Source organism: Gadus macrocephalus, chromosome 17 (genome assembly GCF_031168955.1).
Source record: "Gadus macrocephalus chromosome 17, ASM3116895v1".
NCBI lineage: Eukaryota > Metazoa > Chordata > Actinopteri > Gadiformes > Gadidae > Gadus > Gadus macrocephalus.
Genome location: NC_082398.1, coordinates 14,330,548 through 14,344,242, shown reverse-complemented (window position 1 = coordinate 14,344,242; position 13,695 = coordinate 14,330,548). Strand labels below are relative to the sequence as shown.

At 47.2% G+C, this 13,695-nt stretch overlaps 1 protein-coding gene across 1 annotated transcript in view; it reads left to right on the top strand.

Moving 5' to 3' along the window:
• pgap1 (post-GPI attachment to proteins inositol deacylase 1) overlaps positions 1 to 8,778 on the top strand; it is a 29,027-nt gene extending 20,249 nt beyond the window's left edge. Inside the window, exons 21-26 of the mRNA XM_060076627.1 lie at positions 991 to 1,218; positions 1,571 to 1,706; positions 1,831 to 1,881; positions 2,329 to 2,549; positions 3,501 to 3,605; positions 4,090 to 8,778. Coding sequence (XP_059932610.1) covers positions 991 to 1,218; positions 1,571 to 1,706; positions 1,831 to 1,881; positions 2,329 to 2,549; positions 3,501 to 3,605; positions 4,090 to 4,228 — 880 coding nt within the window. The 3' untranslated portion in view covers positions 4,229 to 8,778. The remainder of the gene's footprint in view (positions 1 to 990; positions 1,219 to 1,570; positions 1,707 to 1,830; positions 1,882 to 2,328; positions 2,550 to 3,500; positions 3,606 to 4,089) is intronic.
• The last annotated feature ends 4,917 nt before the right edge of the window (positions 8,779 to 13,695 follow it).

Below are 13,695 nucleotides of genomic sequence, written 5' to 3'. Positions count from 1 at the left end.
TGTGTGTGTGTGTGCACAAATGAAACGCGCACACGTGGTGCAGGTTAGGGGACCTCAACCGAGCACACACACACACACACACACGTGTGTGGAAATCTTCCTCTTAATACTTGCTCAAATTTAACCAAAAATACACACTGTACTGCTAACCACAGTTTAACATGACAAACAAGGATGTCACAAATTGGCACATTTCAAACACTGCAATGATGAATCCTTCTTAAAGGGGTGGTATCATGCTTTTTCGTCTATTCCCTTTGCTTCATTCTGTTATATGACGTATGTTTTATGTCTGCTCAACTTGAAAAAATCAGTTTCACCAGGGGGGGTATTGGAGCCCACCGAGAACGCCCCTCAATAAGTGCGTGAAACAGCTTGTTGGTGCTCAAACTTTGGGCGGTGCTGAGGTGCAGAAGTCCCGCCTCCTGGCTACCCGCAATGTTCACAACTTGAACTTCCCGACACACGCGCAGGCGTTCGACCAATCGCAACAGAGGGGGCGTGCTGCTGACCAATCACATCAGACTGGGCCCCTCGGGAGGGGGGCCTTTCAGCTACATGATACAAATCCGCTTTTGAAAGACGCTGAAATTGGTTGTGCATAAATGAACAGTGTGTGAATAATAAGGGGTATTTCTAACATGCACGCATCGTACCCTATTCTTGTAGTACCCCAAATGCAATTGTAGAAAAGCATGATATGGGATCTTTAAGGTTGCTGTGTTTCCTTGTTGCCCCCTAATCCGGGACCCTACCATCTGGGGGTCTCTGGTCCTGGTTCTCTGGTTCTGCTCCAGTCCATCTGGGGGTCTCTAGTCCTGGTTCTCTGGTTCTGCTCCAGTCCATCTGGGGGTCTCTGGTCCTGGTTCTGCTCCAGTCCATCTGGGGGTCTCTGGTCCTGGTTCTGCTCCAGTCCATCTGGGGATCTCTGGTCCTTGTTCTCTGGTTCTGCTCATGGTTGTAACCTCCCCCCCCCCCCCCCCTCCGTAGGTGCAGCCAGTTCCAGGAGGCCTGGTCGGTGCTGGGCCTCCCCGCCATGGACGCCCTGCCCCCCACCACCCCCGACCACTCCACCCTGGAGGGGGGGCCCGTGGACGAGTGGCCCCACCTCCTCGGGCCCCTGCTGTACCTCCTGGGGGCCACGCTGGCATTCTGGGGCAGCGGCCTGCTGCGTCTCTCCCTGGCCCTCCTCTCCCTGGCCGCGGCTCCTCTGACCAGGTGGGGGCCGCGGGGGGTGGCGGGGGTCACACTGGGAGGCCTCTTTGCTCATATTTCTTTATGTTTTGTCTGCATGGGATTATAATATCGACAAACTACAGGAAGTGAGCTACCCTGACGCCTCAAAACACATGCTCAGTAATTTGAGTCATACTGGAGAGGTTGTCAAGGGAACTGGAATCATAGCTTGATGTTTATACGAAGGGGTACGGTACATTCTGGACATTCTTGCAAATTAAAATCTGATTTAGGAAATTGAATTCATGAATGCCTTTGAACTGTCTTGTTTGAGGAATACACTTGTAACCGCTGGAATCTGACCCATCTAACGTATGCTCCCTGGGTCTCCCAGACCGTCGGTGGCCCCGGACTGTGGGACTCTGGGCCGGCGGAGGCAGGCCCTCCTCTTCCTGGTCCTCAGCATAGTGGGCAGGACTTCCTGTGGGGCCATTGCAATCGTCAGTGCCTTCCTGATTCACCTCTACAGGGTGAGTGGGAGGACAGAACTCTGCAGACTGACGTGTGTGTTTGTGTGTGTGTGTGTGTGTGTGTGTGTGTGTGTGTGTGTGTGTGTGTGTGTCACTATGTAATGATGTCTCCCCGTGTGTCCAGGTCGTCCGTCTACAGATGACTGATCGCTCTCTGAGTCACATGCTGAATCTGGTGAGATCAACGAGAGCTGTTATGAACACACAGAATAGTAATGGGCAGGTGGTGGTGATGGGGGCATGTATCACGCAGGCAGTTTACCGTTTAATATTGAGTAGAGCGCGTACCATTAAAGGTCCCATGACATGCCACCAGGTGTGTTGTGATTAGCTGCCCCCCCGTGACATCACAAGTGGGCGTGTCCACCCAGACGTGTGCTGGATAGATCGGTGTGCCAGCCCCCCCGGTGGACTACACCCGGGGGCATGTCATGGGGCCGTTGAGGCTTGGTCCTGATGGCAGCAGGCTGGGTTCCGCTCCCTGCCCGTGGTCCTCCCCTGCATGTCCTCCCCTGCGTCTCCCATACCTTCACGTCTATCTCCCTCTATCATAAAGCAACGCAAAAATGTGGTGGTTTTCATTAAAAAAACTCCACTGAATGTCCAACGCTGCCTCCCGCAGGCGCCAGAGAAGAACAACGGGGGGGAGGAGAACGGTGCGGGGACGGGGGCGGCCCCCCCGGGGGTCCACAGAGAGAGGAACGGCGGGGGGGCGCTGCTGTCCGAGGGCCTCCTGCACCAGGTGAGGAGCGACCTCCAGCTCCACCTCTCCCTGTCTGCCCTCTTCACATTACCCATCATGCTCAGCGCGCCCTCGCTGCTCCACTGGGCCCGCAACCTGAGGTACTAGAGGCCGCCGGCTGCTGCTGTTGTTTCCTTTCTAATGATGCTCTGCATAATTATAATGTTGTTGTTGTCCCTAAAATCCTTGCCTTAACCACACCATGATGCTCTCAAAAGCCATCTTACTACTAACTAATACTGCCCTGTTTCAAACTGAATTCATCAACTACGCCATCTTTAATTTTATAGCCGAAACAACGTGATTGTTGCTAGGTTACCAGTCCTCTCGCCATATATGAACAGACTAGTTACTAGGTTAACAGTCCCTTCTCTCTATGAACAGACTAGTTGCTAGGTTACCAGTCCTTTCTCTCTATTAACATACCTGTTGCTAGGTTACCAGTCCTCTCTCTCTATGAACATCACCCAAGTGGGTGCTACATATTGGTGGTGGTTAGTGAGGTCCCCCCTTCACTTTAGGCGTCTTTGAGTGTTATTAATTATTATTATTCTTCATGTTTAACCTCTGTTTTCCTTTTATTCCTAGTCTGTTTTACATAGTTTTGAATGATGACTATATGCTCTGTAAGGTGACCTTGGGTGTCTTGAAAGGCGCCTCTAAATTAAATGTATTATTATTATTATTATTATGAACAGACCTGTTGCTAGGTTACCAGTCCTCTCTCTCTATGAACAGAGTAGTTGCTAGGTAACCAGTCCTCTCTCTATGAACAGACCTGTTGCTAGGTTACCAGTCCTCGCTTTATATGAACAGACTTGTTGCTAGGTTACCAGTCCTCTCTCTCTATAAACAGACCTGTTGCTAGGTTACCAGTCCCCTCTCTCTATGAACAGACCTGTTGCTAGGTTACCAGTCCTCTCTCTCTATGAACAGACCTGTTGCTAGGTTACCAGTCCTCTCTCTATATGAACAGACTTGTTGCTAGGTTACCAGTCCTCTCTATGAACAGACCAGTTGCTAGGTTACCAGTCCTGTCTGTCTATGACCAGGTACTCTCCCCGGCTGGACCCAGACTCACTCTGGCCGCACACTCTGCCTCTGCTCGCTGCCATGGTCCTGCTCATCGACTGCAGCTGTCATGCACTGAGCCACAGGTAGCTCTCTCTCTCTCTCTCTGTCTCTGTCTCTGTCTCTCTCTCTCTCGTGTGTGTGTGTGTCTCTCTCTCTCTCTCATTTCCTTTAAGCATTTGCTGGTGAGTTTTCTCAGACAGAGTTTTCTCTCTCTGTGTGTGTGTGTGTGTGTGTGTGTGTGTGTGTGTGTGTGTGTGTGTGTGTGTGTGCGTGTGCGCGCGCGCGCTGCAGTCGTCCAGCTCATTCACTGCAGCTGATATGTTTATTTGTTGTATCATTATTTCTCTTGCTCTCTCTTAATAGTAAACTGAGTTGATTAAAGTCTAGTCCCCCGACCATATCGCTGTCTAATTGCAGAGAAATAACTACGTAACTAGAGTAAAGATGGCTATGTCTGTAAGCTTGCTCTTGATGTAGTTGGCAATTATCTGGGGATTGCTTTGGTAGTATTTTTGGAAACAGAAAGTTGGCCACTGTTTTTTGATTGGTCCCAATCTTTTGTTCCAGCAAACTCCTCCGCGTGGTTTGCCACCTCCCCCTGCCCCTCTGTGTTGCCATGGTGACCTTCTCTCCGCTCCATCTCTACAGAGTGACCTACTTCCTGTCCGCAGCGCTGGTCCCGCTGGCCGTATCCTGTCTCCTCTGACGGCAGTCAGACGGTATCGGTCCCTCACTCCAAACACACAGACTCTCTCACTGCCTCAGTGAGGCCACTACCTGTCTCACTGCCTCAGTGAGGCCACTACCTGTCTCACTGCCTCAGTGAGGCCACTACCTGTCTCACTGCCTCAGTGAGGCCACTAACTGTCTCACTGCCTAGTGGGCCTGGTCAGTGAGGCCCCTACCTGTCTCACTGCCTAGTGGGCCTGGTCAGTGAACTCCATGGAATACGTTCCCTTGGCGACCTTATCTCAACCTTGTCAGCTGCAGAACACTAACTGGATCATCTCAATCATTTCACTTCAACTCATCCCAACCCGACCGATGCCTAAATAAAACCCATCATGGAGCAAACATCCAATTAGACGCCCCCACAGGAAGGAGGGGTTATCTGGTTGCCATGGGAGCAGAGCTATTGCTCGTACATGGTTTAGGAAGCTCCCAGTTCAGTACCAGGAGCTGCCATGGTAACCAATGATTACCAACATGCTGGGAGAACGACCTGGGAGTGATGGGGACCAGTATGGAAGCCCTGATGGATCTAGACCCTTTGCCTTACTCTGTGTATGTTTAGGTGGGCTCTAGGTTGACAAATGGTATCGGGGCAATTAACAAGTACATACGTGTACGTGTGAGAAGTACACTACAGGGTGGCACTGCTAACGTCGCTGGTGTTTTGTGGCTTTTTTTTGTGTTTTTAGTTTATTGATTTAGTTTATATTGGGGGATGTTGAGTCTGGTGGTCTACAACATTAGTGCTGCGTTGGCGTTTCTGTCCGTCCGTTCAATCTGAACAGACAGCGCAGCTCTTACACTAAGGGTTCTTTTTGAGACCATACTGTAGTTGTCTGGAGGCCAAGTATATTTATCAAACATCCCCTGTATCGTCGTGGAGTTGAATAAAGCAGAGGGAGCTCTGTTGACTCCACCCTCTCCCTTGGTCTGATGGTTAGTTACGGGCGGAGCAGCCCTGACACCAAGGCTGCGCCCGGGCAGGTCTCTACAGACCGGCCTGTTGGTGAGTGTTCTCCTCCATAGTTGGTAGCTGGGGCCTAGACTCTGTTGTACTGGTAGCTAGGGCCTGGACTCTGTTGTACTGGTAGCTAGGGCCTGGACTCTGTTGTACTGGTAGCTAGGGCCTGGACTCTGTTGTACTGGTAGCTGGGGCCTGGACTCTGTTGTACTGGTAGCTAGAGCCTGGACTCTGTTGTACTGGTAGCTAGAGCCTGGACTCGGTTGTACTGGTAGCTAGAGCCTGGACTCTGTTGTACTAGTAGCTAGGGCCTGGACTCTGTTGTACTGGTAGCTAGAGCCTGGACTCTGTTGTACTGGTAGCTAGAGCCTGGACTCTGTTGTACTGGTAGCTAGGGCCTGGACTCTGTTGTACTGGTAGCTAGGGCCTGGAATCTGTTGTACTGGTAGCTAGGGCCTGGACTCTGTTGTACTGGTAGGAGCCTGGACTCTGTTGTACTGGTAGCTAGGGCCTGGACTCTGTTGTACTGGTAGCTAGAGGCAGGACTCTGTTGTACTGGTAGCTAGAGGCAGGACTCTGTTGTACTGGTAGCTAGGGCCTAATGGCATCCCGGCTCTCTCTTCCTTCAGGACTCAAGCTGGTGGCAGATGAACTTTATCCGTCCCATCCACTCCTGGTTAAGACTGTTCCCCCTCACTCTGCCGCGTTGCTCTGTGGATGTCCCTCAGTGCTGGGAGGGCGCCTGCCACCACGGTTGGCTCTTCCTCTGGATCCATCCATCCTCTTCAGCTGACGTGTAATTACACAAGCAGGTCTATGGGGGGTGTGTCTTCATCGGTACAGGAAGTCGGATGGCCTATCGTCCAAAGTCCTGAAGACGCTGATTGGTTTCCTGCCTGGTGCCGCGTCACGCCGGCACTCCCCGCTGGCGCGTCTGCCCTCGGCACGCTAACCGTCATAGCAACTACAGTGCCTTCCCGCTTCCCCACTCCTCCATCCAAGTGCTGCATTCAGTCCACAGCCTGCCTTCCATTCCCCAGAGGTCCTTACTGGGAACATGGGCTCCCAGTATAGAGACAGCATGTCAACCAGTGCACTCCATCTCTTCCTGGTGGAGATACAGCCCCCCCCTCTCTGAGAGGGGAACTGCTGGAGTACTGAGGCCACGTCCTCGCAGTAAAGGTACAATACTGCAGATAAGATGTCAACGTGGGCTAATGGTTGAGCGACAGTACCCGCCTTTGTGGCTGTCGGAAGAACGCTGTACCTGAGCGTGAGAGTTGCTGCCTGAATGTGAAGTTCTGGAAAAAAAAAAAAACTCGGTTCAGATTACAGTTCTGGAGCAGAACTCTGTTCAGTGGACAGTTCTGGCGAACAAATCGAGACTCTGGCATGGATAAAGTGTGTGTGTGTGCGTGTGCGTGTGCGTGTGCGTGCGTGTGCGCGCGAGTGCTTTGAGATTCACAAAACCTGCCTCATTCCAAATGTGGCTTTTCTACCAGAATAACTTTGTCGTACTATTTAGTAGAAGTTGACATGTGTGGTTTTGTTTCATATGTTTTGTTACATATATAGATGGGATTTTTTATATTGTGTTCACTGTGACCATGTGATAGTTACACAAAAAAAGCTTAAGGGACCTTTACTTTGAAATGATACTCTGTGGTGCACTGCTGAGTGGTGTTCCAATGCTGTTGCCCAATGGTTACTGACAAACCACACGTCAAACCACTTTATATTAAACCTTTTTCTGGAACCCTTGAGCTTCAATCTGTGCCGTTGATTACTCTTTTTAAGTTTAGATGAAGTTAATAAGTTGTATTAAACAATAAACATTTATAATCCACTTTTTGAGTAATTTTAAACCAGCAGGTTTGAAATTACTCAAAGGTTTAGCAAAATCCCAATTAATCGTAGAAACTGCCATTTCTATTCAATGGCATATTTTTGTTTATGCTTTTTAGAGGCCAAACAGAATTACCACAGGGCTGGACTACCATGACCTGAGTAAAAGCCCTAGTATTATGTTCCTTTATCTGAGTGTTAACTATAAGTAATACACATAACAAACAAAGTTCACGATAACATGTCCCACCGATTTGATTCTTAAACCTGACTCATGTTTTGTTATTCTGTAGCATATCCTTTTGATATGAAAGCAATTGGTTGCCAAGATGAATTTTCTAGTCTATTATTTTCTTATGACCAGATTATTGTTATTGGATATATTTGTATTGGGTGGTTATGTTTTTTTATTTATTCAGAAAGCTATAAAGTTCTAACCATGGCAGATTCCATGTCACTCTTTCTCCTTTCATTATTATGAAGTCCTGTCTGAGAAAACTCACCAGCAAATGCTTAAAGGAAATGACTTAGCTCACATTCAGATAGTGTAGTCCTACAACTCCATGGCTGTTTTATCATAGTACCATAAAAAGAGACGTCATATAAAGTGTTTCTTTTTTTTACACAAAATAATTATTGCTGTAAATTTCAACTTGCCGAAAATGCGTTTCTCCAGAATTCTGGAAATTGTACGAAATCCTGGATATAGTATGGGGAAATATGTGGTTCACTGAGGATAACGTTGCAGGATAATTATATTGTATTTCTAATGGACAGTTGAGCGTTATCAGTTCTGAATGTCGTTTTAGTAAACATTTTTATACATTGGCCTCTTCTGTGTTAAAAAAACTAAACACAACAGTTTGCTGTCTTCAGCACATTCATTTTTAAAGCTGACATTTCTAAAGAGAAACTATTTTCAACCTCGGGAGACGGCTGGAGTTAGAGGGTGTTCATGTTAGTTTATTTACACACGATGAAATTAACAGCCAAAATAAAGAACACAAAGTGTTGTTGGGTTTTCAAACTCTGAATGTGATCATTTGTTACTACTGGTGTGGTGGATGGTGACTGGAGTATCAATCCAACTGTTGTTGTCCTAACCTGGTCACTAGTATGCAACCATCGTTGTGTTGAGCTGGTTAGAGTCGGTGGTCATCAAGTTAAGTGATCAACTGTAAGTGCTTTGACAATATGTTGGTCAGGTGGCTTGTAAAAGGATAACACGCACACGCTCACACTCCCCACAAGTCCAAAGTCCCCCATATCCACTCTCATTATGCTTATTCGTTCCAGATGCTGAAGGCCAAATAATCATGTTTTTTAGAGAACACACTAATTTGGAGCCAGTTGTGCTGAATGCTGCATTGTGGTGTATCTCTTTAATACGTTATAATTGTTTGTTGTGATCTACCCAGAGTGACTCTAAGATATACCAACTCTTGCTGTTGGTTGGTCCTTATCGTAAGCGTTAGATTTTTCAAGTTTTCCATTACTGGTGGTTATTTGAAACTGAACTATTGGTATACTGTATCTCAAAAGCTGTTTGTGTTCATGGTGGGGGTTTAGGTGTGAGGTATGAAGTATATATATTCCTCAGGTTCTTGACAAAGGGATTGCTTCTATGTTTGTAGATTTTTAAATGATGTCACAGAGAATGGGAAACCGTGCAATTTTTTAAGCAAAAGTGATGTAATTAATAAAAGTTAAGATGATAACGTTGTAATCTGTGTGATTTATTGTGTATTTTCTGATTTATGTTTAAAATAAAAACAATTTTAAGAAACGGGTAATTTAAATAATAAATAATGCGATGGGTAATTTTTGGATTACATCTGAGACTTCACGTTAAAGATAATAACCGTATTAATCACAAGGCAAATTAATTTTCCTTCAATTTCATCCGATAAACGCCAATCTCAGGCTATTGTTTAATGATATCTGTAGGTAGCCTGACATCAACAGACGGTTGATAGTCTTGTTTTGCTTAGGAAGGTTCCTAACGGACTGAAGTGTCCTGGAAGTATTGAAGTGGGAGCCCTGATAACAGCTGTTTGAATCCTCTTCATGCTTCCAAGGTGCTTCAAAGCTTCCTTTCTTATCTCCTTTTGGTCACACTGGACCATCCTTTGCCAAAGGAGAGGAAATAAGGCCGTCCCACCAATAATCAATTCACCAAAACATAAATGACCCACAATTATTTTCCATACAATCATACTTATTAGGATCTATGTCCATAAATATGAGTGGGCAGGAGTGTGAGCGAGAGCCACCATTATCCATGAGGCTGTTTCTCTTTTGGGGGAAAGATCTTATGATTTTGACTTTCCCACCGCAACCCTGGACCTCTGAGTTCATTCTCAGTTTCCAAGGGCCCTTATCATCGGGCAAACACCAAACCACTGCTGGACCCTCCAACCAATCAACCAATCAGAGCACAGAACGGGGGACACCTCAACAGCAGCCATCTTGGAGATCTGTCTGAATGGACAGACGGCCAGATGCCCGAGCACACATTGGTCTGGTTCCCCCTGGGCAACTATGTAGGACTGTCTACTATTGAAACATATAGTATGTCCCAATACATAGCTAAGAAAATACAGCATGCAAAAAATACCAGGATGTTGGACTACATCCGGTCGCATTTCACAATATGCAAGCCAGCATGCTTTAGGCTCTTCTAACCCACATGCTTTGAAGCAGAAGATACGTCACATGACGTATCTTACGTCCTGAGCCTCCGGGTGTCGATGGCTGGCCCTGCAGGTGTTCTGATCAGTGTACCTGTAGTATGTCCCAATTGTACTGTGTGCAGCAGTACGTACGTGGGCCTTTGCTGCATGTCTTCCCCGCTCTCTCACATACCTTCCTGTCTTACTCACTCTACAATAAAAAGGATAAAACGTCCAAAAAAGAAGGAAAAAAATAAGTATGCGATTTAGAACGCAGCCTACACAGTTCCCCTCCCCTGTTGCGTCTGCGCTGTTTGGCAGCTGGGGGGCGCTGTCCCCACAGACTGCGGCAGAGACTGGAGCCCAGCTCCAACACTGTCAAAGATGAATACTCGTCTTGTCCTTGAGTATTGCCGTTTCTCAGCCGCTAGGATCCGTGATCTCTTCAATGGGGAGTTTTAAGCAGTTGGTCAAACCTTGTCCAACTGCTAAAAACTTCCCATGGAAGAGATCATGCAGCCTATTGAAGACCTTATGAGCAATGGGATGAGGTAAGATATAAGTATCCTATTTAGTGGGGCTCTCTATTTATATTTTATAGTAAACTGGTAAGACTGGGGATGATTCTGGTTTTGATTTTGTTTATGGATATACTAGTATTTATATTAATATATATTATATAATAGTCTATTCATATATAGTATTTTACCTAGTACCACTCTCTTAATTTCTCTTATGATTAATTACTTAATAATTATTAATATTTATTATTGTGATCTGTGTATGCTGCTACTTATTAGGGTGCCAAGCACAAAGTGTGAAGGCAACCTATTGTAATTGTTAGTGTTTTTATTATTATAATTATTCCGCCATGTTTGACTTACACAGCCTAAACCGTTCGCAAGCTTTTCATGAAACTTACTACTCAAACAGCTGACTCAAAAAGCAAATATTGCACTGATTGGCCCAAATGTGGCACTTTAGCGACAGTCCAAAAATGCAAACTTTGAACAAACATAGCCTATCTCATAACCGCTTTTGACGTAGTGTCATGAAACTTTGTTCACATATGCATATCCTCATGTTGAACAAATATGCCTCAAAAACCTATAACTTTATTTCGATGATCTACGACTATCTCGAACTTTGTTAAAAACACTCAATTCCCTAAGGATCCTAGGTATTTTCGCTTAGACAAAAATCCTGTAGCACATAACAGCTTAGGATCAATGCCTTCAATCTGACATAAAGGGAAGTCTGTAAAATAAATATTAAAGCACCCAGAAGCCATTGACTTGTAAAAAGACTCAACATATTTCCAATTAAGGCATGGCATAGAAATGGGCGTGGCATGTGACTAAAATCACCACAGTTCAAAGACGGAATGTTTGATTTGAGCGGGACCAAATTAGTGGAAGTTGGGGCCGAAAGGTCCAACTGCTCAAGTAAAATGGGCATGTTGACAAAGCAACATGGCCGCCAGAGGCTCAAATGCATCCAAAATTAACTTAATGCCAAAAGACAAGGTTAACTTAAACCAATCATCATCAACATTGGTGTAGTCAAAGGCACATGGGTCAAGATGAAACCCTCCAAATTGTATCCATATCGGGCTATAGAGCGGTAAAACATTAACTGAAAATGCAACCTCTCCAAATTGTACCCAAATCGGGCGATAGGGGGAGCTAAATCAGTTAACTGAAAATGCAGGCTTTGGACAGACATATTTTCTGACCTTTTTCTTCAAGTCATGAAATCCTGTGTAGACATTTGTCCAAGAACCTGGAACAAAATGGTGGCTGGACGTCCAAATTAGCTCAATCAATGTTAGGTGAAAAAGGCGGGGTTAACTTGAGTCAATCATCACCAAACTTGGTTTGTTTAAAGAAGCATCAGACATGATTAACCAGGCTAAATTTCATCAAAATAATATGATAGGGGGCGCTAAAGCAATCAATTTAAAACTTTAAAGACTCTTTGACATAAGGTCATGAAAATTTGTTTGCCCATCACCAGATCCAAGCTGAGGCTATTCCAGTGTTGTCAAGCGTAAACAAAAAGGTCTTAATGGTCTGTTAGGGTCTGAAAGGGTCTTATTGGTCGGCTTTAGGCTTGGCACCCGTAAAATGCTGCTTGCAGCTTTTATTATTTTTTTAGTTGTACTTACCTTTATTTTTACTTTGTATTGTTGCTGCTATCTAGCTGTTGAGGAACAAAGCCTTACTCTTGTGTACTGTAAAAGTAACTGATTCGGATTCTGATACATTGATCCTTACTTTTTAACGACATCTGCAGGACGCCATTGATAGGTCTGCTCCTCAAACCGCTTGGATTCTCGATGGTTGTGTCATAAAGAAAATGTATGAGTCAGCATCACTTCAGGCTGATGATGGTGTTGTTTGGAAAAACTTGGAGAACCGATCTAGAGCATTGTGCATATAATCTATATCCACAGGTTGCTACGATACGTTGCAGTATCTCTCCCTCTCTCTCACACACACACACACACACACACACACACACACACACACACACACACACACACACACACACACACACACACACACACACACACACACACACACACACACACACACACAACCACACACGCATACACACACACACACACACACACACACACACACACACACACACACACAAAAACTCGATCTCTCTCCCCCCCCTCTCTCTGCGTCTCTCTCCCCCCCCCCCCCCCCCCCCCCCGTCCATCTGAGGGGCGTTTGCCTCATGCTTCCCCCTATAGATTCAGATTGTGTTGATGAACCGCATTCATTCCTGCGTCTGTCCCCGTTTTTAAGGGCTTTTGGTTGTCCACAAATTAAACAACTCTATGAAGCTCTTAATCATCCCCCATCATCATCAAGAAGTGTCCCGGCTCGCGCTCCAGGTACTGTGTGCATCATCCCGTGATGAAAACGTCTCTCGTGACGGACGCCGCCTTGTCTGCAACCTAAAGCATCCTACGCCATCTTTGGCCCAAACGTTTCGGCTCTGGAGTGTAAACCCCGCCGGCGGGACAGGTAGGCGGGCTCCCCTCGCGGATCATCCTCACGCGCTCCACCGGACAAGGAGGACGTCGACCACGCGCGTTACACGGAAGCGCATTGCGATGCAGAGCAGGGGGTGTGTGTGTGCTGAGCGCGCGTGTGTGTGTGCGGTAGGCTGTCATTAGACGCGGTTTGACGCGCTGAGGAGGAGGATGGTGGAGCGGCCGCCCGCGAGCCTCTGGACGCAGACTACCGAGCAGAAGGCCGACCCGTCTCCGTCGGAGCAGGAGGACCGGGAGCAGGAGCAGAAGGAGGAGGGAGGTCGTCTTGAGACGTGACTCCATCCTTTCACCGCGGCGCCGCGCGCAGGAGGAGCAGGACTAGTTGCCCCTGCCCCCCCCCCCCCCCCCCCCCCATAGCGTGACACCCCATCCGTCTGTCTGACCGTCCTTTTTTCTCTCTTCGGGAGGGAGTCTCACGCATAGCGCGTCGTTTCACGGATTGCACGCGAGGCAGGTGGACGGCGCTGTCATCGCTCGCGCAGTGTTTTCCTCCCGCCCGCACCTCTGCGCAAAAGGTAAGAGCCTGGCAGGCTCCGCTCTGCTGTTAAACAGTTTGGGTGTGTGTGTGTGTGGGGGGGGGGGACGCGGGGGGAGGCGTGTGTGTCGTCTTCGCCATAGCAAAGCGGATCTGTCACGAGACGGGAAGGCAACCCGCAGTCCTCCCCACGAGGCTGGTCATGTCCTGAAGGCGTGCATGATTGATTGATTTATTGGTTTAATTTCTTTTTTGCACGGGGTGGGGGGGCTGATCGATTAGGTAACAGCCTCCGGAACAGGAGGCAGGGACGTGACCGTATAATAAAATGACGTAGGGGATTCCCACAGTAGCCCGTAGTGAACAATGGCAGCCTGCATTCCTGCACAGGTCCCCTATACAGCTGCCCAGTCATCCT